The 25,036-nt window shown below is 42.1% G+C and overlaps 9 protein-coding genes across 9 annotated transcripts; 3 read left to right on the top strand and 6 right to left on the bottom strand.

Annotated features, from left to right (window-relative positions):
• Window positions 1–250: 250 nt before the first annotated feature.
• Window positions 251–1,697, bottom strand: Bfra_008632 (putative vacuolar targeting protein atg24 protein; the record flags this gene model as incomplete). Its single annotated transcript, XM_037338990.1, has 3 exons — window positions 251–676; window positions 706–1,395; window positions 1,452–1,697. 3 exons carry the CDS (start codon window positions 1,695–1,697, stop codon window positions 251–253), a joined length of 1,362 nt encoding a protein of 453 aa, XP_037190556.1.
• A 662-nt stretch (window positions 1,698–2,359) lies between these two features.
• On the bottom strand, window positions 2,360–4,070 carry Bfra_008631 (putative mrs7 family protein; the record flags this gene model as incomplete). The annotated part of the gene is made up of 2 exons (XM_037338989.1): window positions 2,360–3,951; window positions 4,016–4,070. The coding sequence occupies 2 exons, from the start codon at window positions 4,068–4,070 to the stop codon at window positions 2,360–2,362; spliced, it is 1,647 nt and encodes a 548-aa protein (XP_037190555.1).
• A 939-nt stretch (window positions 4,071–5,009) lies between these two features.
• Bfra_008630 (uncharacterized protein) lies at window positions 5,010–5,960 on the bottom strand (the record flags this gene model as incomplete). The annotated part of the gene is made up of 4 exons (XM_037338988.1): window positions 5,010–5,279; window positions 5,332–5,626; window positions 5,681–5,702; window positions 5,822–5,960. 4 exons carry the CDS (start codon window positions 5,958–5,960, stop codon window positions 5,010–5,012), a joined length of 726 nt encoding a protein of 241 aa, XP_037190554.1.
• Window positions 5,961–9,237: 3,277 nt separating this feature from the next.
• Window positions 9,238–10,091, top strand: Bfra_008629 (putative adenylate kinase protein; the record flags this gene model as incomplete). Its single annotated transcript, XM_037338987.1, has 2 exons — window positions 9,238–9,394; window positions 9,445–10,091. The coding sequence occupies 2 exons, from the start codon at window positions 9,238–9,240 to the stop codon at window positions 10,089–10,091; spliced, it is 804 nt and encodes a 267-aa protein (XP_037190553.1).
• A 1,042-nt stretch (window positions 10,092–11,133) lies between these two features.
• On the top strand, window positions 11,134–13,116 carry Bfra_008628 (putative mfs monosaccharide protein; the record flags this gene model as incomplete). Its single annotated transcript, XM_037338986.1, has 7 exons — window positions 11,134–11,267; window positions 11,332–11,660; window positions 11,711–11,728; window positions 11,782–11,814; window positions 11,875–11,985; window positions 12,053–12,299; window positions 12,354–13,116. 7 exons carry the CDS (start codon window positions 11,134–11,136, stop codon window positions 13,114–13,116), a joined length of 1,635 nt encoding a protein of 544 aa, XP_037190552.1.
• A 2,091-nt stretch (window positions 13,117–15,207) lies between these two features.
• Window positions 15,208–17,829, top strand: Bfra_008627 (putative phosphoketolase protein; the record flags this gene model as incomplete). The annotated part of the gene is made up of 2 exons (XM_037338985.1): window positions 15,208–16,860; window positions 17,017–17,829. 2 exons carry the CDS (start codon window positions 15,208–15,210, stop codon window positions 17,827–17,829), a joined length of 2,466 nt encoding a protein of 821 aa, XP_037190551.1.
• A 1,740-nt stretch (window positions 17,830–19,569) lies between these two features.
• Bfra_008626 (uncharacterized protein) lies at window positions 19,570–20,445 on the bottom strand (the record flags this gene model as incomplete). Its single annotated transcript, XM_037338984.1, has 1 exon — window positions 19,570–20,445. The coding sequence occupies one exon, from the start codon at window positions 20,443–20,445 to the stop codon at window positions 19,570–19,572; it is 876 nt and encodes a 291-aa protein (XP_037190550.1).
• Window positions 20,446–21,454: 1,009 nt separating this feature from the next.
• Window positions 21,455–22,472, bottom strand: Bfra_008625 (uncharacterized protein; the record flags this gene model as incomplete). The annotated part of the gene is made up of 4 exons (XM_037338983.1): window positions 21,455–22,071; window positions 22,126–22,245; window positions 22,321–22,389; window positions 22,442–22,472. The coding sequence occupies 4 exons, from the start codon at window positions 22,470–22,472 to the stop codon at window positions 21,455–21,457; spliced, it is 837 nt and encodes a 278-aa protein (XP_037190549.1).
• Window positions 22,473–22,648: 176 nt separating this feature from the next.
• On the bottom strand, window positions 22,649–23,030 carry Bfra_008624 (uncharacterized protein; the record flags this gene model as incomplete). The annotated part of the gene is made up of 2 exons (XM_037338982.1): window positions 22,649–22,846; window positions 22,971–23,030. The coding sequence occupies 2 exons, from the start codon at window positions 23,028–23,030 to the stop codon at window positions 22,649–22,651; spliced, it is 258 nt and encodes an 85-aa protein (XP_037190548.1).
• Between the last annotated feature and the right edge of the window lie 2,006 nt (window positions 23,031–25,036).

Here is a 25,036-nt window from a genome sequence, read left to right as displayed (position 1 = left end):
CACCATCTCCATTCTTCTCCATGATGAGAATCGCGTGCTCCGAAACCATAAAACGCCTAGGTTGGTACTTTCTTGCAATCAATCAATCAATCAATCCGAAAACTTATTCCCATCAGATAAGATAAGACAAGACAAGACAAACAGCCACTCATCCATCTACTTTCTTCCTGTTGCATTGCCCTACTTCATTACTTCCTTTTTCCCACTCATCAAATCTCTTCCCTCATTGTAACATCTATCTACTCCCACACTAAGCCTCCACCTCCTCAACCACCAGATCACCCCCCATCTCCGTAACATAGCCCTCCCAAATCCTCGCTACCCCATCATAGAAATCCCTATGTACATCCGCCAAAGCCCCTAATTGACTCCTAAACTCCACCCTCTTAATCCTCTCAAAATCCGCCACTTCTCTTACAACCTCCTCATCGAAAGCTTCCGTCGTTTTCTTCGCATCTTCCACTTCCTTTGTCAATTCCTCTATCCTCAATTCCAATCTCCGTAATCTTTCTCTGCGAGATTGTTCATGATCAACTCCTCTCACATCTTCGATTTTCGAACGAATAAACCCGCCTGCTCCAGTCAGGGCTCCAGAACCATGAGATGAGGCCAGCTGATCCCGGTCATTGGTGGATTTTGCAAGATATTCAGTTAATTGTTCAAAATCGAGTTGTTTCTGTTCGCGAGTTTTTAGTAAATTTTGACCGCCGTGCTATAAGCCTGCATATCTCTCAAACTTCCGAGATAGTTTTGATCCGTATGGTCCTTCAATGTTTTGATTCCTGCACTGGTATCTTCCACACTAGCGCTGAATCCGTGAATACTGGTTTCAATCTCTGGCTCAAGGTTGATTAATCGTTGAAATTGTTCCGCTAGATCTTTATAATCCGTTTCCAAATCGCCTTCACGACGAGCTACTCGAGCAACAATCTTTTCAATGTGTCCGAGATCTTCGTCCAATTTGTCGGATTTTCCTTTGACTTCTATAAATCGTTGATCGGGTTTGTGGACTTTGGTAAAGGCATTTATAAATGTATCCGTAAAATTGTCAAAGACTCCTGCGGCTTGTTCGTCTCGAGAAGCGCCTCGAGAAGGGCGCGACCTCATTGTCGCATTCCAGTCCGAACTTTCCAGGAAGATAATCAAAAGGGCGCTACGACGGAGAACAGGGTGAAGAGTGAGCCGGGTGAGGAAACGTGCGAGAGAGTTGGCTCGTCTTTGCATGAAATCGACCCCGAATCGATCGCCTCGGACATATTCCATCTTATGCTTATCTGGTAGAGGAGGAACAGCACATGCTGGATATTCCCTAAAAAGAGTATTGTATAAAAACACAAAATCCGTAAATCGTCTTCGAACCGTCGTGGTGGGCTTTTGAAAAGAAGGAAACGTAGTCTACATATCAAATCAGTAAATCACCCTGCGCCCCTCGATATTTCCATAACACGAACATGCGTAGTAACAAGATACGAAACAAATGCATCTTTAGTCCCATCATTCTCCTTGATAGGTGATCCAACTGTACACTCTAGAACCCCTTCTCCGACGCCCGCTAGATCAAGAGCATCTGCATTTGGGCCAGCCTGGGTTTCACCACTTTTCCTGTTGGTGTCTGGTCCTTCGCCTTCATCATCACTTTGCGAATGCCCTCTCTGATTGTTCTGCCATTCGACATTGGCAAAATCGTCGTGGTCCATCTTCGCAGTTGGAGTGCGCGGGGCAATCGGAGCTTGTTTTCGTGGGTAGGGTAGGGAAGCTTGGTTTCGTAGGAGCCTTTTTGCTATACAAACGATTTCGATGAACAATGCTCAAATAAACTTCTGTGTATTATTGATTGATAATATTTATGAGTTGTAATGCGATTTTGTCTTGATTTGTACTCAAAAAGTGGTGAGAATAATTGTAGTGAATTGTTTTTTGGGATTTCCTACGCAATAATCATGGAAGCTTCCCTTCCTTCGTCAACATGTCATCCATCAATGGGAACCCTCTTTGAGCTTAGCGTTTTGAAAATGGTCAAGAACTCACGACTCGTGCAAGTGTAGCTTTTTATTCAAAGTATGTTATACGAATGCTGTTACTTATTACCTACCTAGGTCGACAAAAATAGGTGACGTACAAAGGCGAATTGAATGGGTTTATCACAAGAGACTAAAAACTTTGGTATTGATTGATATTACAATACTACGCTGTGCTGCTGTGTAATCTGATGCACAATCATGGCAATCAGTGTCTATAATTGTGAAGTTCTATCGCATTCCCATCCAATCCATTTTATCCATGCGTAAACCAGATCCAGTAATGCTATAGCTTTTAAAACAAGTGAGAAGAATTTTCAAATATACACATCAGGTTAAGCTTATGGCTTTTCTTCTCTTGCCTTGCTATCTTCCTGCTTTAATAGTTCTCCATCTTTCTCGGCAGCAATGGCCTCACTCACTTGATCCTTATCTGCTCCATCTTTGGCCTCCATACGTCTCTCTTCTGTTTCATCAATATCTTCATTGTCTTGAGGAGTGGCTCTACCTTCCCCAGTGTTCTCCTCGTTTTGCTCATTTTCTTCCTCGATGAGCTCTTGTTGCTCCTTCAACACCTCAAGACGTTGTTTGTTGGTGGCAGCACCCTCTGCATTGTGAACTTCAAGCTCAATCTCATGGAATAACTCCTCTGGGATGGATGATAGAACACCAGTGAGTGCATCAATTTGGGTTGAAAATTCAGCCTCCTTGCCTTGAGCATACATAAAAGCATTGCTCAATACCAATAATGTAGAGGGAACTCCATGCTTAAGTCTCAATTCTAACCAAGCTTGAAGATCATCGCGAAGACGACCAGGAGACATTCCATGAGTCCTGATACCACGGTTGAGACAAGCAACCTGAAGTTCTGGAACAGACAAACTTTCTACGCCCTCAAAGCTGATAGCACGATCGTCTCTCTTGATTTGTCTCATACGATGACGAATCTGATAACGAAGCATGGTATCTGTACCAAAAGTGTTAAGGTTCATGTATCTGCACATACCAACGAGTTGGGGGCGAGATAAGTTGTCCAAAGTCAAATCGTCCTTGAATATCTGGCAGACTTTGATGACTTCCGAAGCACTAGGCGTTTCACCAGTGGCTCTAACTTTGCGGAAAAATTGAGCAAACTCTTCAATGTGAGCATTTGCTGTACTCAATGGTAGTCCAGTTTCTTTCAAGGTACTTCGCAAGAAATTGCTGACATCCTTTCTGGTTGCACGAAGTGAAGATACTTTAGCATCTTTTGATTTCTGTGCCTCGTATGTGCTTGGAAGCATGTTGGGGAATAACTTGAGAGCAATGGGAAGGAGAAGTTCTGCGAATGGCACAAGAACAAATACAGAAAATGGCACTAATCGTGCCATATCTTGGACTGTTCTTCGTAGTTGCCTGTGCTCTCTGCGACTGAGCTCATATCCAGCAGCCATCTTCAATGCTAAGCGTGAACTAATCTTAATTTCCGTTCCTAGCAGTTTCGTACCATCCCAATAATGTGCAGCCTCTTTCTTAATCTTTTGTCCGAGTGTCAACTTTTTCTCTGCTTTCTCGCCATCTGGTTTTTCCACTGACTTTCCGGTTGAGCCAGCGAGTTCCGAAAGTGTCAAGCCTTCAGAGGCATCAGTTTTCGGTACTCCAGTGGCTTCATTGCTTGGAATAGGGTCTATTTCATGCTTGCCGGCTTGCTTCACACCAGCTTTTGACGTCGCATTGGAGCTAATTGGAGTTTCTTTGATTGGCTTTCTTGCTTGTTCGGCATTGAAACCTGGTGGCGGTGCACCATTTGTCCCTCCTGATGTATGAGTATCTGTAGTTACACCTCTTCGTGGGATTAGAATAGCCAGTGCTGGCATTTGTGATGGAAGAGTTCGAGCATTACGGCGTAAATATGCTGCTGTGGGACTAAGAGAAGATCGTTGAAGAGCACGAGCTAGAAGTAGCAGTTAGTACTTCATTAATTCCCCATTTGTAGGCTGGATTGAATGTGAACAAACCTCCTATGAATGATGTTTGCGCCGCACTGCGGACAATTCTCGATGAAGCGCTCATTCTTATGGTGAATTCCCTTAGGAATGATATGACAAAAAAAGGTGTGAACAGATTATCGGAATTGTAGTAGTACACAGATTTCTAATAGAGAGAATGAATGAGTTTATTCGTAATGAGAGATCATAGATAAAGGTTGTTTATGAGAAGAACGAATTGTTGTAAAACTTTATAAAACTTTATGCATCCAGTTCTAAAATGCCTTCAACGACGGATATGGATCAATGATTCTTCTGGAATTCGCCGTATAATGTCACGTGCTGATAGATTCCCAAAGCTAATGGGCTAGCGCGAACTGATAGGGGCGCGGGACGGAGCGGACTTAAGCATGGTGAAATGTTCTAGAAGAACGTGGCACGAATACAGTAGTAGATATCTTCTTAGCCAGGTTCATGTAGGGCCTTGCGTTGTACAAGAGTACGGATAGCCATCGAACTAGCTACTTTACCATATCAACAATCCAATAAATAGGTTTTATGTGCAGTATGCATACTAGTTGTCCATGTATATTAAAACGGTACCAGACTAGGTGTCTTGGTCAGATAAACGGTGGTGGATCTACTCTTCCCTGCGAATATTCGAAAACAGCTGCAAATACTACACAGCACAATCAAACCCGCGATGTCTCAAACACTATAGCCATTAATTTCATCTAGCTCTTCTCAGACAGTTCAAGAAGTTGCTGTTGTTGTTAAGGTCTTGCTTCCTAGCCTTTTCAGAGTATTGTTTGTAATTGGTGTCGTATCGAAAGTGAATATGCAGAATTTGTTTCCTACATACTTCGCGGTGCATTAACAGAAGAATGTGCTAAGACTTCCGGTGCAATTGAGAACAGAATTCGATTCAGAATTCGATTCAGAATTCGATTCAGAATTCGATTCTTATGCTATCTTTTACGCAGCAGATCCATCAATCTGTGGTTAAGCTACCGATAATCAAACTCTATAAACCTCGATGACAGTGCACACGATCGACAGCAGTATTTCCAAGATCTGATTTCTTCCCTATGTTATCAAACGTCCTTTTCTCAACATCCCCCGCTGAAATTTGGTCCATATATACGTGACATCGACTTGGGATATTCACTCTCCGGGGCCAAATCTTTTCCGAGTTTTCACGATCCTGACTCTTTGGTTTACCATCACGAGTACGAGTTTTCTCGAAGACATAAGCAGCATAATAAGCAGGACTTTGATTGCCATGTGGATCTTTCTGCTTCATGAAGTTATTAAGAGTTTTTGTAAGGACTCTGCCATCTGGAAACGTTTTGGCGATTTCGCGACAATGCAGATTCGTTGGATGATACGTTTCGAAGGAACACCTTGAGTTTCTTGCGGATTTCGTGGCACGAGTCGTAGATTGGAACTGATTCTGTTTCTTCTCCTTGGAGTTCAATACCTGAGACATCATACGGTCTTGCCGCCTCGCTGAGTCTCTTCTTCTTCGTAGGAGGTGAGTGCATGGCAGTCCGTGGTAATGGGATGGGACTCGATGGTGATGAAACGGAATGTGGTAGTAAAGGAGGGGATGTTGAGACTGGTGCCATGGACCTTTTTAGGCTAATACTATCAGCTCCACGTCAAACCAGCGAGAAAGTTAACATGGTCTCTTACTCTCTTTTCTTGAAGAATGCGACTGCATTTTAGCATGCATCACTATCACTTCCTTCATCATGACCACTCTTGTTATGAACGTATGATAACTTCTACCTCTGACACCGATCGCTCTTTAGAAATTTATGTCATTCATCTCACCCGAGCTAATAGAATTCTGAATTTCCTGTCGAACCTGCTTGCAGTCCAAGTCGACTACTGGAAGGTGTTTACCATCATCGTCGATCTCAATGAGAGGTTGGAAATCATCAATCTCTGTCACTTTGCGTTTGCTCGTCATCATCTGATGCTCGCATAGTTAGCAGAGAAGATAAAGGTCTGAATCGATGTACCTTGGTGGATTATATGGTATCGCGTCGTTTATACTGCAAGTTGCTTGAACGGGAGTCGCAGAGCAAACGTTGCTGAATTGAAAGAGATGCCATTACTATTAGTAGCAGGGAGGAGAGTACCAAAATTACTCACAAGAACTCTCTACTGCACGCAGGCTCTATGGGTGGGTGTCTTTTGTTTTCCAGCCACTTTCCCCTGTTGCCTACCGAAACGGAATCTTGCAGATTTATCAGATGCAGGCTGCAGCGCCATCCTTTAGCTTATTAGCGATTTTTAAAACTGTAGATAGACTATTTAATATATAAATGGACTAAAGCTTGATTGTTTAATTTGAATTATCTAATTCGTTCTGGAGTACGGATTATTGGATATACTGAATATTCCGTCAGCCTAAGGGTCTGAACTATGTGTGTAACCGCACGCGTCAGAGCACTTCCAACGCTGAAAAAATATGCAAAGAATCTTGATATTACGAATGCGCATCTATCAACCAAGTATGGTGAACCAGGATGGCATATCAGTTATTATTTATGCTGAATACATACTGGGAATATGATGGCATTATAGGACCTCTGCTTGTCGAATGGCATTAGACCCCATTCCCACACTTTCAAAGTCTTGATCTCATTCTACCGCCTTCTTTCTGCAATGAAACTTTGTCAACAGAAGAGGCCATCAACGTAACTTTGTACCATGTATCATAAAGTTAAGCGAAACAACTCGTCAGCTCAAATTTGTATAAATGAAAGTATTCAATAATCTAGACTAGTTTCAATATTTAACAGGAGGTCAATATTCGAAATAACTTCAACATCTCAAAGTACTTGGCTATTATCATTGATCTCAAAGCCCTAGAGAATCCAAGTATCAGATTTTAGTTCGAATTATATGAAACTCTGGTATTGTGGATCTATATAATCGTTAGGAAGTGATTTGTGTGTTAGTTGAGCTCCTGTAGCTAAGTTATTGATTTCTCTGATAACCTTCGAAATTATTGAGAGTGAGCGAGTGCTAACGAGTTTCGGAAATGGAACAACCGTTCGTCAGTGGGATTTAGATAAACGGAGGATTGGTAACCGTGAAATCTATATCTGGACACACAATTTAGCGTTTATACTTGAATGCAATGACATAGAATACTAAGCTTGGCGTGATTTTATTGCAAATCATACTGATATATCAGTTCAGATTTCCATATCATGAAACATACCATTGACCGAACTACAACGAAAGATTGGTTCTTCGATAAGAAGACTTAATACCGGTCATTAAAACGCAGTCCCTTGATATAAGCCGACCTCTAATCCCACAGTAATATCATTCTGATTCTAGGTTGGTTGGAAGGCGAATCTTGGTTGGAAGGAGAATCAAACAAAGCTGTTGTTGAATAGAAGACCTGGAAAAGGAAAGGAACTCTTCATATATTTGAATAGACGTACTGGCCTAAGAAATGAGGCAGTGTAACAAATTTCACCACTTGGTTTGCAGCAAAGCCCAAATACTCATTCATGCATTGCTGAGAATGACATGCTATATGACCGACATACTAGGACTATTCAGAAGCACGAGATTACTCGAGCATAAATTTGATTTGGTATCAAATTTAAGTCATGTAAATTGGTTTACACTTCTCAGACCATGCCGAACACATACGCTTCAGCGCGAAACACGAATTCCCAGAATGGAAGCTGGCCAAAAGATTGAAATTGTATTTTACAGAGAACAAACTTGACATGGAGGCTGGGGGAGAAACATCCTCATATTCTTACCTTTCTCGGTCAGTCCAACTTTCTTCCTGAGATAAACAACTTACAACTTATGTGGTATAGCAACAGTCCATACTTAGGTTCGACTGTATGATTGAGGATATCCCGACGCAACTTTTTCAAGCTACAGCGAAACACTTGTGTCTGCAAACCTGAGTTTCGGTCGCGCAATGACTTGGTGCGATTAGTTTGGAAGGATTGTGTAAGTTGGTCTTGGAAGCCACCAGCTATACTATTTGATTACTTTTTGCAATCTCCTGCACAGAGGAGCCTTTACGATCACCTCATTTCACATTTTACTGCCTTTGATGTGATCAGAAACGATCTAGCCTCACAGAAAGATTGATAAGAGCTTTTGGTAGGAAATATAGCCAAAGCTTTTCTTCAAAATTTCCGAAGAGGAGTGCGAGTGAGCTTTTCTCCATCTTGACAACTGTCATAATGAATCAAGCATATACGGTGGCAGTTGAATTTTGGATTGTTGCAGTCCAGTATAGAAAATTGTCCCAGGGAATCACACATAGCTCTTTTCATTGACGATTCGTCCAGCAGTCAATGTTAGAATCACTGCTTTTCACACCGCAGTGATAGAATCCATAGGACTGACAGCATTCCGGTGTCTAGACCGTCAAAAGTAAGCAAGAATAAGTAGAAGAGGAAATAGATAGACCGAACAGTCCCCTGCTAGAAAGTAGACTAAATAGACTATGAGTTGGGAAGAATCAAGCTGAAAACCTCTGAGGTTAGAGTGGTGAAGATGGTAGGATATTGAGTATAAAGTGAAACAAGCACGAAGGTTAGAGTGATTATTCCCTCCTCATCCTCTTAGATTTGATTCGATATGTATTTGACGTTATTGAGATTTATAGACAGAGGAGAAGGAGGAGAGAACAAATGGCGGATTAAATTATTACCTAATCAATCAGTCAAAATTTAGCCTATCGGACAATCGGACAGGCGGGACGATCCCTGACATTAGTAAGGTTAGCTCTCACTTTCGTGCGGCGGCCGTCACTTGGCTCATTCCTCAACAAATCCGGGGAGGCGCTATGACCATTTCACACCAGAAATTCTTGATAAGCTTCAGTCAAATTGAGATTACATTTTCCCCCGCTCGCCGTTTACATTTGCTTGTGACAACTCCGGACTCTTATACAACAAAGTACCTTGGTATTGTATTTTACTATTCCCCCATTACTTATTTCAATCGTCTCATCCCTTGCTCCGGCTGTTTTTCTACCTCTCGAAAAGAGTCATTCATATTTTAGATTCACAGTCATTCATCAGACTTGTATCTTTTCTTTCTTTCTAATTCTTCAATACAAGTGTCGTACGGCAATTCCTCCAGCAGAAATAGAGGGTTCTCGACGTGGTGTACGGACATCCGGCGTTAAGGATTTTGATATAAACTGTCTCCATCCGCGATCTCCTTTGACTTGGACCAGTACGTGCGACACAATGCGCCTTAAGAAAGCAGCAAGAATAATATTAGTTGGGGCTCCAGGAGTAGGAAAGGGTACACAGGCAGAACGACTTCTGCAACGATTTCCACAACTTTCTGCCATCAGTTCCGGGGATTTATTGAGAGATAATGTCAAAAATCGGACTCCATTAGGTATGCATACTTCCACATGTTTGTAAATTGCGACTTACACATATCTGCAGGAATCAAGGCGGAAAGTACTATACAGTCTGGCTCTCTTGTTCCTGATGCCATGATACTTCGACTTATCCTTCACGAATTGAAAACTCGTGGTTGGTTATTTCCTTCGTCGGCGCCATCCATGACACTAGCATCTAGCGCTATGTCTGCTTCCTCCTCATATTTCGACACAGATTCATATGTTGAGCAACCATCACTGGCGGAAGCCTCTTCACCACCTCAAACATCAAACGACCCCTCAGCTTCTTTTATACTTGATGGCTTTCCTCGCACGGCCGAGCAAGCCTTTCAACTCGATTCACTCATTCCAATAAACCTCGTCGTCTCTCTCAAAACTCCAGCATCTGTCATACTGGAGCGTATCGCGGGCAGATGGGTTCATGCACCATCTGGTCGAGTTTATAATACTACATTCCATGCGCCTAAGGTCGCTGGGCTTGATGATATTACTGGAGAAAAGCTCACTAAGCGTCCAGATGATTGCGAAGAAACTTGGAAGACACGACTCAAGAAATTTGAGGAGACAAGTGAACCTTTACTTGAACACTACGCACGCAAGAATGTATTGTGGGAAGTTGAAGGAAATAGCAGCGATGAGATTAGTCCTAAATTATACCAAGAGTTTGAGAGACGGTTTGCAGATATATAAACAATCCTACTAATGGCTTAAATGATTCCAAGTAGGATGGAAGGATGTATCATATCTGTAAGGTTTTGGCGCACGGTGGGACTGTTGGAAAAGAGTGGGCTTTGCCTCTGCGAGATCAATTTACTCTTCGTTATTTTCGCTTATTCCCCTTTTTAATTGATCGTGGTTCAGTGAAATGATGCTCTAAGTGGGGCAAGGACTTTTGGATGTATGGAGAGTGATTCTCGCTGGCTATGCCAAGTGCTGAGTTCACCACTGCAGGTATATGAAATGCCGTGTGATTTATTCTGGACTCGTTCATTATTGTCGACGTCACAGAGCATATGAAGAAGTAGTAGTCAAAGAATTGATGATTATAATTGGAGGTTTCAGGACGTCATTAACAAAGAGAATGATTTTTTGTTTACACGGTTTCTCTGGACATTCTAAAGACTTCTTTAAATTGATTACAGGTGATACATGCATTTTCGGAATGTAATCCGCTGTTCTTCAGGACTTCTTCTTGGGATTTCGATGCCATAAAATGGCAATGTCGGCTGAAATGGATGACGTTGGCCTCATATTCCAGCTCTTTGTTCTCTTAGCATCATCCTCGGCAGTTTCATGTTGTTGAGATCGACCAGAGAGATTATTGCAATAATAACGGCATTTGAATCGTCACCTGGCTCTTCAAGAAGTGAGATGTGTTTATAAAAACTATCTTTCAAGTACCACACCAGATGGGAAAGACGATTATAAAGTATACCGGCAACGCAGTTTTTGACATGATGATTAATTGAATTTCTTCAGTTGTTCGCCATCGGAATTATATCCGCGTGTACAGCTCATTGTCGATGTTCATCAAATATTGAGAACCAGTGACGTTCCTCCTTTTCAATCACGCGCATCTCGTATGTCACTATCAGAACATGGTTTTTGGACAAAAGTGTTCCCTTTGTTTAATTAGTTTGCATGAACTGTATAAGGGTGTTCCCCAGCTACTATGTCGAAGTACTCCATATCATTTGAGATATATCAAAGGTTCGATAAAACTAATGACATGATGTTTACGAAAAATAAGCGAGGGAAATTTAGTCTTAAGGGGATTGGGATTAAGAAGCCTGAGGGTGTAGCAGGCTCGTCTGTCTTTGCTATTCTCGTAGGCCTATTTGTGGCATTCGGTGGAGTGCTTTTTGGGTTCGTATCTTATTGGAGTTGATAACCACGAAATCCATACTCAAACTAACACCCGACTTGATAGATACGATACCGGAACAATCGGTGGCATTATAACCATGCGCTACTGGTTAGACACCTTCTCTACAGGGTACATTGATCCCAAAACTGGTCAACTCGGTATCACTTCTAGTGAATCATCCTTGATTGTGTCAATTCTATCTGCGGGAACACTCTTTGGCGCTTTATTCGCTGCACCAGTAGCTGATTGGACGGGAAGGCGCATTGCACTTTGGATCGGTCTATGCGTGTTTGCCTTTGGTGTAGTTTTGCAGACAGCTTCAGTTGATATCCCATTGTTTGTGGCAGGAAGGTTCTTTGCTGGGTTTGGGGTTGGTATGGTTTCGATGCTAGGTATGTTAGACTTCTTCATGGTCTATTTTATATGTGCTAACACGATACAGTGCCTCTCTATCAATCTGGTAAGCTGTGGTGGTTATAAACAAGGCTGTGTGTGTGATCTGACTTCAGCTAGAAACGGCACCGAAGTGGATTAGAGGAGCTATAGGTAAGGAAATATTACCCAAATATGGTATTATTGTTATTGTTCGTTGCTGAAAGAGATTAGTGGGTGCCTATCAACTTGCCATCACAATTGGATTGTTACTTGCTGCAATTATTGACAACGCCACCAAAGATCTCAATAATACCGGATCGTACAGAATCCCAATTGCTGTTCGTAAGTCTTCGCCTCAAACTCGACTGTCAAGCAGACTAGAGTTCAACAACTAACGAAGGTCGCACAGAATTTGCCTGGGTTCTCATATTAGGGATCGGACTCATCTTCCTCCCCGAAACACCTCGTTATCTGATTAAACGTGGCAGACACGACAAAGCAGCAAAGTCGCTTGGCAGGCTCCGAAGACTGGATATCAACGATCCCCACTTGATTGGCGAGCTCCAGGAAATTGAGTCCAACTATGTTCATGAACAAAGTTTAGCTAAGGGATCATCGTATCTTCAATTCTTGAAATGGAATACCTTGGGCAAAAGGTACTCTACACATCAATATCAGCAAAGCTTTTGATTGCATACTGACGCACACAGACTTCTAACAGGTTGCTGCCTTCAAGCTCTTCAACAGCTAACTGGAATCAATTTCATTTTCTACTATGGCACTTCATTCTTCGCGGCTTCCGGAATCAAAGAACCTTTCGTCACAAGCATGATCACCTCATCCGTCAACGTCTTCTCCACACTCCCCGGTCTCTATCTCGTCGAAGCATGGGGCCGTCGTCGTCTCCTGATGTTCGGCGCTCTCGGCATGTTCGCCTGCCAAATGATAGTCGGTAGCGTTGGCACCGCCTTCCCCAACGGCGACAACGTTGCCGCCCAGAAAGCCCTCGTGGCATTTGTATGCATCTACATATTTTTCTTCGCCAGCAGCTGGGGGCCCGTAGGCTGGATTATCCCGGGGGAGATTTTCCCGCTCCCTGTGCGCGCGAAAGGGATTTCGATGACGACTGCTTCGAATTGGCTTTTGAATTGGGCGATTGCATATTCGACTCCTTATTTGGTGAATCCTGGACCGGGGAATGCGAATTTGCAAGCGAAGATTTTCTTTGTGTGGGGTGGTTGCTGTTTGTTGTGTGCGGTGTTTGTGTACTTTTTGATTTATGAAACGAAGGGGCTGAGTTTGGAGGAGGTCGATGAGTTGTATGAAAGTGTGGGAAAGGCGTGGAAGAGTACGCATTGGGTGCCGGTGGAGGGGTATGGGAAGGAGTGGAGAGGGGCGGGGGAGGGCAATGGGACTGGAGTTGTAGAAGGGGGAAAAGTTACGTCTGCTGAGCACAAGGAGGGAGTTGCGTAGATGAAATAGGGCACTGTTGGTTGAATGGGAGGAAATATATGGATCTGTGTACTGGAATAATGCGCGATACTGGTGGTTCAAAGGCGGCTTTGGAAATATTGGATTTCATGTATTTTGATTGCGATGTTGAATAATATAGGTTACTTCTTCGCTCTCCTTAATACATTTATTTATCTGATGTTATCTATCTGCTTATAATGAGTAAACAATCCAATTCATATTCTGCAACATTTCTGATTCCGTTCACACAAGACCTCCTCTCTTCCTATTCATTCGAAAAATCAAAATGTCTTTGAGCACCGGTACCTAGGTAGGCATCTCAAATGTGTTGAATTATCAACCAGCTTTCAAATCAATCAATCAATCAATCAATCTATCTATCAATCACTCACCCATAACCCAAAACTTTAGCTGAACTTTCTGCGCCTCCCGCGTCGTCACTTATTAGGTAGTTAGGTATAACGAAAGATACTTTTCATAAGAAAGAAAAAAGAACATCTAAATGCTTCATAGGCTAACTAGTTAACTAGCCAACTAGCTAATTGTAAACATTTTCTTTCCAATAAATAAGATGGAAACTCAAAATTCGGCGTGTTTGGTCTCTTGGATACGAAAAGCTAATGTTGTTCGTATTCAATCAATGAGCGTCCTATATACAGAATACATAGATAGGGATCCAGTATCTAGACGCAGGAGAAAAAGAAGACCAAAATTGATCACCCCGATAAATTGTATGATAAATCAACGAACAAAGAAATTTATGAGAATTAATAGCATTCAACAAATCCTTCGATAATCTTCAATGGCAATGTCATCTAACGTTTTGATTCTTTGCATTGGATTGGAATCATTGGATTGGAATCATTGGATTGTTGGAAGATTTCGCCAGTGGTCAATTCCAGTCTGTTTTTGTGGCCTATGAATAGAGTATTCATGTAAAGTTAAGCACCTATTTTAGTTGTAGGTAATGCAGGTATTTAGTTACCTCACCCCGCAATCAATCATCAACATTCTGCATTTACATTTGCATTTTATGCAACCACAACGTTTACAACGCAACGCAACGCAACGCAATGCAGGTAGGTGGTGGTGAATCTTTTCAATCCTTCGTTATCATGTAGGTACCGGTAGGTAGGTAACACCTATCAATTCAAGACAAGTATATACCTAGGTACCGAAAATTTTATCATCAGACCACATCCAAAACTCCAAGATTCGACGTCGTTCCAGTAGATCCCTATCTGGTGGAAGGAAGTAGGCTGATTGAATAGGTGGTGCGTCATTGTCAGCTCACTTTGTTTTTGCTTCCGGGTTGTACAGGAACCCCGCCGACAAGCAGTTACTGCAGTGTGCTGTGTGCTGTGTTCACTCGGAACATTCTCTACTTTCCGTGCATAAAAGGGTTGTATATTTATTTTCGTGATAATTTCTACATGAATAGAATGCGAAAGGTAACCGGGAAATTATGTTTGTATATCGGTATTCGGCGGATATGTTTTTGGCATTGCTATAGATGGTACAGGTAAGGAGTAAGACCAAGGAGAATAAGGAGATCTCAACGCATGTGATTGATCATTCACTACATTGCAAGCCATGAGAATATGGATTTTATCGCCCCATATGATATACAATCCAATCACCTAGGTATCGATTGATGCGTTACCTAGGTATGCTTTTAACGCTTTCATAAGATCGAGATCTAGGTGAACTAGTTGACCACTAATGAGAGACTATTCTACTGTTGGGTGAATATACGTGAGGAAGATTTTGGTAAGATTTATCAGGCCACTTTTTACCAGCCCGTGTTTGCACTCTGCAGTGCTTCCATACGACTGGTTCTTGGAATGAATGTCTCTTTGAGTTTTCTATACGTGCAGTGATAAAAGGAGGCGCAATTCCACATTGCTTTTTCCATTCCTTCTTTCTTTCTTCTTCATCGCAACAACGACATCTCAATATCACGTTGCAACTTCCACTTCCACCTTCGTTGCTTGCAGGCGAACACCAACGATCTATACCTACTATTCGATACGACATTTCACACTCACTCGTTCACTCTAGGGTTCTATCAAGGACCTCAAATACCTCAACATGGCTCCAGCTTCTGGCGAAGTCGAGGTTGAGAGCATTTCTCCATATGGAGTTGCTCGCACCACCATCGACGAGAAACCACTTTCAGATGAAGAAATCAAGAAATTCGATGCTTACTTCCGTGCTTGTATGTATCTGTGCCTGGGTATGCTTTACCTTCGAGAAAATGCTTTACTCAAGGAACCGCTTAAGAAAGAACATCTCAAAGCTCGACTTTTGGGACATTGGGGTTCCGATGCTGGTCAAGCTTTCACATATCTTCATATGAACCGACTTATCAAGAAGTATGACTTGAATGCATTATTCATCTCTGGTCCAGGTCATGGAGCTCCTGCTGTCCTTTCAAATGCTTATCTGGAGGGTACCTACTCTGAAGTTTACCCTGATAAGGCGGAAGATGAGGAGGGTATGCGAAAGTTCTTCAAGCAATTCTCTTTCCCTGGTGGAATTGGTAGTCATGCTACTCCAGAGACACCAGGAAGTATTCATGAGGGAGGAGAGCTTGGATACTCCATTTCACATGCCTTCGGTACCGTCTTTGATAATCCTGACTTAATCACCTTGACCATGGTTGGTGATGGTGAGGCGGAGACTGGTCCATTGGCCACAGCATGGCATTCAACCAAATTCCTCAATCCAATTACAGATGGCGCTGTTCTACCTGTTTTGCATCTCAATGGTTACAAGATCAACAACCCTACAATCCTTGCTCGAATCAGTCATAAGGAGTTGGAAGCTTTGTTCGTTGGATATGGATGGACACCATACTTTGTCGAGGGAAGTGATCTCGACAGTATGCATCAAGCTATGGCAGGAACTCTCGAACGTTGCGTGGTCGAAATCCGCAAGTACCAAAAAGAAGCACGTGAATCCGGCAAAGCAGTCCGACCACGCTGGCCCATGATTGTTCTTCGCAGTCCTAAAGGTTGGACTGGTCCAAGAAAGGTCGATGACAAATTACTCGAAGGCTTCTGGCGTGCACATCAAATCCCTCTCCCTAATGTTGCAAGCAATCCAGAACATTTGAAACTTTTGGAGTCTTGGATGCGCAGTTATAAACCCGAAGAGGTCTTCAACAAGGAGGGTAAATTAATTCCAGAGTTGAAGGAATTGGCTCCTATTGGCAATGCTCGTATGAGTGCCAATCCTGTTGGTAATGGTGGTATTCTTAGAAGACCACTCGATATGCCTGACTTCCGCAAATACGCATTTGAAAATGTCGAAGCAGGTGTCAGCAATCTTCCTAGTATGGCTAACATGGCAAAGCTTCTACGTGATGTAGTTGCCAACAACATGCATAACTTCCGTCTCTTTGGACCTGATGAAACCGAATCGAATAAACTCGGCGAGGTTTACAAGGCTGGCAAAAAAGTTTGGATGGGCGAAAACTTTGAAGAAGATGCTGATGGTGGAAATCTTGCTACTGAAGGCCGTGTCATGGAAATGCTCAGTGAGCATACCGTTGAGGGTTGGTTGGAGGGATATATTTTGTCTGGTCGCCATGGTTTACTCAACAGCTATGAACCGTTCATTCATGTTATCGATTCCATGGTCAATCAACATTGCAAATGGATTGAGAAGTGCAACGAAGTCGAGTGGCGTGTAAAGATGTCATCTCTCAATATCCTCTTGACAGCCACCGTTTGGAGACAGGTAAGCTTTTTTTCTTCTTCCAATCCTTTGTCTCTGAATCCCAATCCTCATCTGAATTTCTTTCTTCTCTTGTGTAGAACTTTGTGTCTTTTTCTGGTCCAATGGCCTTTCAACAGCCTTCCGTAATAGACAATTACTAACTGTTCTATGTTATAGGATCACAATGGTTTCACTCATCAAGATCCCGGATTCCTCGACGTTGTCGCGAACAAGAGTCCTGAAGTTGTACGAATTTACCTCCCACCTGATGGAAATTGTCTTCTCTCATGTATGGACCACTGTCTCCGCAGCACCAACTACGTCAATGTCATCGTCGCCGACAAACAAGATCATCTTCAATACCTCAACATGGAAGATGCTCTCACTCATTGTGAGAAGGGTCTCGGAATATGGGACTGGGCTTCTAATGACCAAGGCTTCGAACCTGATGTTGTCATGGCCACTTGCGGAGATGTACCCACCCATGAATCTCTCGCTGCTACCGCACTTCTTCGAGAACTCATTCCAGACTTGAAAATCCGTTTCGTTAATGTGGTCGACCTTTTCAAATTGATCCATCATGGTGATCATCCTCATGGTATCACGGATAAAGATTGGGTATCGATCTTCACAGATAATAAGCCCATCATCTTCAATTTCCATTCTTATCCTTGGCTCGTTCACAGACTTACCTATAAGCGTCCTGGCCAAAGCAATATCCATGTTCATGGATACAATGAAAAGGGTAATATTGATACGCCATTAGAATTGGCTATTAGGAATAAAACCGATCGATACAGTTTGGCGCTGCATGCAGTTGATAGGATTGAGAGATTGGGCAACAAGGGCGCGCATGTTAGGGAGAAACTTCTAAATATGCAGATTGAGGCGAGGAGAGAGGCATTCGAGAATGGAATTGATCCAGTTCATATTCGGGAGTGGAAGTGGCCCTTTCAAATGGGTGGCAAAGATGAGAAGATGTTAAAGTAAATGAGGGACTGGCGGGGTGGCGGCTTTCTGGTAAACTTGAAGGGAGTTCTTTGAAGAATAAACGGATTTTCTGCGAGAATTCGGATGGTGGAGGGAAGGGATCTTAGAAAGGTCTAAGGCGTTGGTTGAGTAGGGGATTTACAAAGATACTCATAATTCATTGTGGCAATTCTGATCCTCGGTCTAAAAATTGTGCTTTGATTATCGTGATGATGCCTTGAAAATACCATACTCTTCAAAATTCCAAGAATGAAGGTAAATAGAAATAGATAAGTAGATTATCGAAAGCTTTGTCTTCATAACAAAACACCAAAAGAATTTCGTAAAATATACCATCACTTCGATTCTGAACTATACATCCCCCTCCTAAAATAAACCCCACATATCATACCCACCCTAGCCAAATCCTTGCTCAAAAATCCCCATTCCATCTCCATTTTTCTTGTGTGATATATATTTTCAAAACTGAGTGCAAAACTCAACAAACACAACAAAATGTGACCATTTCGAGCTCCAACTCGATTAATAACTCTCGGTCGTCTAGTTGGTTTATGACGTCAGACTGTAATTGTAACATTGTCTATCTGGATGTCGCGTGTTCGACTCACGCCTGAGAGATGAATCTTTTGGAGTTTTCTTTGATCAAGTTTTGGTTTTCGGTTTTTGGTTTTGGGGGGAGTGGAGAATGTTGTCGTTTTTTGAGGGGTTTTATTTTCTTCGGAGTCGATACGATACTAACATCATTGTGTATATACGTAGATGGATAGAATAGGATTTTCTGTGTCACACGCTTCACAAGGAGCAATATGGGAATGGCTTCAAAGATCAATAATTAGATAAAAGAACTATGCTAAGGAAGAAAGGTCTTCCTACAAGATCAATGCCTATGTAGGGATTTATCATGTGACTATCTATGTCATTCACTAGGCAGGGGCTTAGGCATAACATTCTCGAATATATGTATCCATTCTTTTTCTAGTTCTTTTTTTTAAAAGAATTATAAGTAAAAGTAAGTAAGTACATGTATATATATATACTAAAGGTCTATTTATTATACATATAATAAATAGTAATTTTATCTATATCGCACTTCGTTTATTAGCGGAGCTAGTAATATAAGTAGTAATTAATGACTTTGAATCATTTAAATTATTTCTATACTACTTAGGAATTATTTGGAAAAGCTCATTGATTTTACTTACTTACATATAAAGAGAATATGTTTTAAGGAAAGAATTATATGGGAAATCTCATCATTATTAAAACTCATATATCAGGCCGCAGTTCATAAATATACTAGAGCGCTTCAACCTGGGGGAATCATCGCTCTGGGACAGTCGCCGACTAGATTTTCCTAGAGGATACTTTTTTATCATGTGATTGAAAGCCTCGAGGGTCACTGCACACGCTAGACTAGCGTTGAGGTGTATGTATGATGTGTATGATATTCTTGTGCTAGAGTTATATTGACTTATGAATATTTACAATGAGAGTAAAGCTTTTGAAAGCTAACGACTGTGATTCTTAACTAGCATCAGGTTTACGCACTATTTAAATACTCCTCACCTGGCAAATGTTTGCGTCAACTATAGTGAATCAAAAATCACACATTTTCAAAGCTGCTATTCAGGTATATATTTGAAAACCATGCAATTATTTATTTTAAAGCACTATGAAATAGTATGTGTGTGACAGAAGCTTGAACCACACCAGAATTCAGTACACTGAGAACCATAACCTTTATTTCTTAGAACCCTCAGGCTTGCCATTCTCGAAATAGAACTCTCTGTACATATCCTTTATAACTCGAAGTTCCCAGGGCGTAATGTCTGAGTCTACAAAAACCAAACTGCCAATTTTTCCCTTGTACTTTACATATCTCTTCAAACTGCATCTGCATTCTGAACACGGCCGACCACCGGCACTCGGATGATCCTTGCAAGTACCGCATTCTCTCTCGTTGTTGTGAGTATTGGCAAGACCAAAACGAACGACAACATTCACTCCTTGGTTTCCGGTATCCAGTGGCTCGTGTGTTCCATGCTTACAGCATGATTGAATAATACCGTTGGATTCAGCGCGGGCAATGATGCTTCCTAGAAGGGCTTTGTGTAACATTGCCGCTACAGGGTATATATAAGGACGTCCGTTCGCGAAACCACCCACGTGAACACGCTGCATTTCTATGGCGAGTCTTTCGATTGCGTCGATATCCTGGTTGTTGAGTCTTCGGCGCAGGAGTTCCTGGATGTGGAAGGGCGAATGATATCCGGAAATTGCGTAAAGATCTCCCGCGATGGAGCAGCTACTGAAAAATGAAGCCTGACGCTTGAGGTAGTCGTTTCTCAGTACAGCCTCTCCATTTTGAACCCTCTTATCTAACGCCTCGACTAAATACTTTGCACGTGTACCGGGAATCTTGTACGGAGGGCGTTTTGTGGTGGCAAACCCCCTTTCGAGACACTCCTCACAAAACAGACGGTTGAGTTCAATGATCTTCACCTTGATAGGGCATTTTTCGATGCTTCCGAGTTCGCAGCGACGATGTACGAAGAGACTGTGTTTCTCTTTGCGTTCATTTGTGCAATCGTAGTCGACTTGATAGGTGAAGCACATTGTGGCTATTGTCGAGTATGGTGTTTTTCTTAAGAGTCTGAATTTGATGGCTGGGATCTTCTCTGAGGAAATAATAGGTATCTAAACAGCTTTGTGGGTTTGAACACAACTTTGCGAGGAAATAAGCCAAGAGGGAGTCATAAATCTGGCAGAAAGGTGGAAGAAAGGAGTCATGCTACACGTGAGATCAAGTGTTACACCTGCTCAGAGTTGGAACAAGTAAAGATGCAGTGTTGAATTGTAATATGAATTCTGGATCATTAGTGTTACGTTTCCCGCGTAATAATGATTCTTCAATCTGCCAATCTAGTTTGAACAATGACTGATGAGTGTTTTCTTTTATATGAACAATTATTGCATACCAATGTTCTTTTTCCATTGAATAATAACTCATCAAAGATTTGATGGTATTTCGAAGCAATCTGAACAATAGTGACTTATCAATGTTCCAATCTCTCTGGAACATTATACCGTCGAAATCCTAGCACAATTTGTGTTACGAACTGTCAATGATCAAATCAACCAGAGCTATTTTCGAGGGCCAAGCATACCATGAACCAGCATTCACTTTGTGGCCTGCGTACACCTATTTTGACTACCCTATCTTGATACTTTAGAGGCGCCCGCCAATCACTTGCACCCACCGTGAAGTATCAGTTGTTTATTGCATTTGAATATGAAAAATGGTCATTCAAACTATGAATGTGCAAATTGAGTCGTGTACGAAAAAATGACCGGGGAGTATGAAATAATGAATTATTCGAAGTCGGAGATTTTTTTTTTTTTCAAAAACCAAGAAATAAAACAAATTAAATTATATTGTTCTAGCTGACTAGCAGAAATAGAAAAACATAAAGTGAAAACACCTACCTAAACAGAAATATTTATACATCTCGTAAACACCACATCACGCTTCTGTGCCCCCCTTCCGACATGCGGTTTCGTATTACACCAGTAATATCCAAGTTTGAATTACATAATTGTCGGTGCATCAACCTGCCAGCTATAATTATCTCTCGTAACTCAACGATCGCTCCTCCTCGGAATACTCATCGGGGTACGCATCGTTCATTCTTCTTCCACGAGATCTAGCACGAGGAGCAATGTTGAAACCATACATAGTGTCTCTAGTGACCATATAGATACCGAATGAAAAGAGAAGAGCAAAGGCAAATGCAGCCCACTGAAGTCCCTCGAGCGTTTTCCCTTGTTCAATCTGTACGTTTGCAGAACATCCTACAGCTGTATCTCCAAGTACCGTATTGATTGCATTGATGGAGACAGTAAGCGTGTATGCTGCGCCAAGACTGGTAGCAACAGATGCCCACAGAAATGGCATGGCTACCATGCCGACTTTACCAACAGGTTTTCCCAGACCTGCAAGGAGCCATGCACCAGTGTCAACAAGGAATCCTAAGAGAAACAGAGAAAGTGAGACCATAGGCATGAAAATAGATATGTCGTTCTGTAACTTTTGTCCTAACTGTATGATATTTGAATCGACATGAAGTGTTGCAGCAATCTCGTCGGGTGACTGACTATACTGCTTGCCTATGCATTGGAAACCGTTCGTGTTCTTGAACGTATCTCCATTGCTTCCTTCCACCCCCACATAAGCACAAATACCTAAATAGCTTGTTAACGAAGATTCGTAGAAACAGGAGAAATATCTTCACACACCCATGTAACCAAATCTCAGTCCACCGATTTTAGATCCATCACTGCCTACCTTGGAGATTTGTCCGATGAAGACGTTCTGCATTCCTGGCGTTGTTGTCGCAGATCCGGCAATCGACATGGCTAAACATCAAGACATTAGCTCAGGTATACGTATTGATACATCGAGCAAGAAGCAAGGAGGGTGTGTGGGCTTACCCGAGAATGTAAAAAATGGGATGGCTCCAATAATCCATACTGAAGCTCGAACAGTAATGTTCTTTGGGTCTGCGAGAACTAAAGTCAATCTTCGTTTTACAAGGACTTCTGAAAAACTTACTCATGGGTCTCCATGCTCCACGGCCGGACATTTTGGAGGTGTGAGATTAGGATAATACCACTGAGTAGTGGCGACGGTGCAAATGAGTGACTATTTTTAATAAAAAATACAAAAAAGAATGACGAAAGAAAAATCTGTCAGATGGGAAATTCTACACTGCTAGATTTCAACTTCAGCAGATAGATAACCTGGCTTATGGCTTGAGGACTAGAAGACCTCGCTCACTATATACGGCTGTTGGCAAACCATAGTATCCATTGCTCCACCTCTGGTCGGACTTGAATGTCCATGCTGTGCAATTGCTGTGCCTTCAGTTTTTGACCATATTGACCGATAGATCACTGGATCTAGGTACACCCAAGAAACTTTATGAATTGAAACAGGCACTGTAAACCACCAACTAACCTACTAGGCCAATTCTTCAGTGAAAAGAATTGTTAGTAAAGGACGGCACACAATAACCGCGGCCTACAAACGGCAAGCGCTCAAGTCAAGGGTCGTGATGTTTTTGGTCGTTCATCAGACTGACATTAACCGATAACGTAATCAATCTAGTACTCGAGTAGCTGCTAACAGTGCGCAAAGTCATTATCGCACGCGCCTGTGCAATTTTGATTTTTGGGTCATGCTCAGGGTCGATATGAGGCTCTTGTAAGCATCCAACCAGACTTCCTCTCCCTCTATCTTGGGTCCTCATTTTGTCGTACGGTCTACAGGTAGGAATGATTCTGTGCTCCATACATATCTCTCGTCTTCTGGTCCAAGATATGGACAGAATCTCGAAGATCTATTTTGAGAGCTAATTGGATCTTTTGAACCTTCTGCAACGAATTCTGTTTGGGGAAAAAGCTCCCCCCGATTTGAAACTCAATTCAAATCCTTGTTAACATTCATATGTTTGTCCTTCACAGGAAACTGCGTTCGCGTTTGCTTTGACACCTGGTATACGTTTGCTTGTTTACATTTGTTGGTTAGGTTGTACAAGTGTGGCTGCCAACAATAGTGGCGTTCGACTATGGCCTAACCCAAAGAGGCCAAGTGCGCTCTCAAGGTAAAAAGTTCGACATAAGGCTGAAGTGTCGGTCTTGTTTTGAGTCAATGGGTCGGCGATGAGGTTATCGCAGGCAAGCCTCTAGTGTCTACAGCTCTAACTAATTGACTGTTGGTGTTTCAAACGATAAGAAAGTTGATATGGAAGGATTTGAACCACAATGACCAATTTTGCACCTCATTTCTGACCATTCCCAAGGATCAAGATTGTTGAAACTTCGCAGACTGAGCAGTAAATTAGCTTAATTCTCAGAAATGAAGGGGGCCTAGAATTTTACATGAGAAATATGAAAATTTCATTCTGCATAGCCGGGTCGATTGCCATTCTAGCGGCCGACAATGGTTCTTCAGAGGTCTTCTCTATCTATTGCTACGTGTATTTGAAAGCTGGAACCTGCCAACTTTTCCTCACACCATCAAGCTCAAACGTCACATCTTTCTTGAAACCAACATCTAAGAAATGAGTATTCCAGTGTGAGCTCATATCTACGACGATGAACATGTGACAATCGAGAATCACGCGGGAATAGATCCTGCCTGTTTCGGTGACGGTGGACTGTGATTAGTCTTTTGTTCGTTCAATTATCTCAGTATCTTAAGTTATTCATGTTTATCATCTACTCTCAACGATCAATACGATCTCGGATTTCAAAAACTAAGTCACAGCTACGCCAGCGTGAGGCCGAACAACAGTCTACAATGCTATCGCTCTGGAGAATCTCATACAAGCCGAGCAAAGGGCATCAAGTCATTGGTATGTTCTAACATGTATGTAGTCCAGCATTGGTTTACAAATAAGATCCACTAACGGCTTGTGATAGGATACTGTCTCTCTGAAACAATTTCCAACTTCATACACACACTAAACTTTCAACACACTCGTTAAACTTTACTTATTTACAAAGTTTGTGGAACAATGCTTGCAGGTCACTGAATAGAACAACATATCCAAGATCGTTTAAACACATGAATTGCACTCGTTTTATCTCATTTCCTTTGTCAGTTTCTTTTTCAAATACTTATCCCTACTTTGGTATAAGCTTCTTGGAGCCATGTACCAACAATTCTTCCACTTCACAGCATGTTACTATCGCACGCAGGATCTCTCGCTCCCATATCTCGATGGCATCCTATACAAGGTTCTCTTTTGTCTCCAAAATCCACTCCTCCACGTTCGGGAGCCATGTATACTGAGACGAGTCAAATCGCCTCTGTGGTCTTCTGAGCAGGCAGCTAGTAGGTTGAGACGAAACGGGGCTTGGATTGCTTTCTTTATTCTTGGGTTAGTGTTGTGGAACTAGTTACGAGCTTTAGTAGAATGCTGTGAAGACAGATCTGGAGTATGTCAAACAGAGGCGAAAATGGGACGAATCAAAATAGGAGTAGGATTGTCACCTTCACATTGCTAGGCTAGGAGGGGCGTTCAGAAATTAAAAAAAGTCAGGTCTTTACATGGGAAATTTTTTGGCGAGGTAAAAGGATACGAGCTTGGAGTACGGTTAATTTTGATAGCTGGATCGGAGACAAAAATGGATAGTTCTAGTT

The sequence above is a fragment of the Botrytis fragariae genome (assembly GCF_013461495.1).
Source record: "Botrytis fragariae strain BVB16 chromosome Unknown tig00000101, whole genome shotgun sequence".
In the NCBI taxonomy this organism is placed as follows: Eukaryota; Fungi; Ascomycota; class Leotiomycetes; order Helotiales; family Sclerotiniaceae; genus Botrytis; species Botrytis fragariae.
This window is presented reverse-complemented; position numbering and strand designations above follow the sequence as displayed.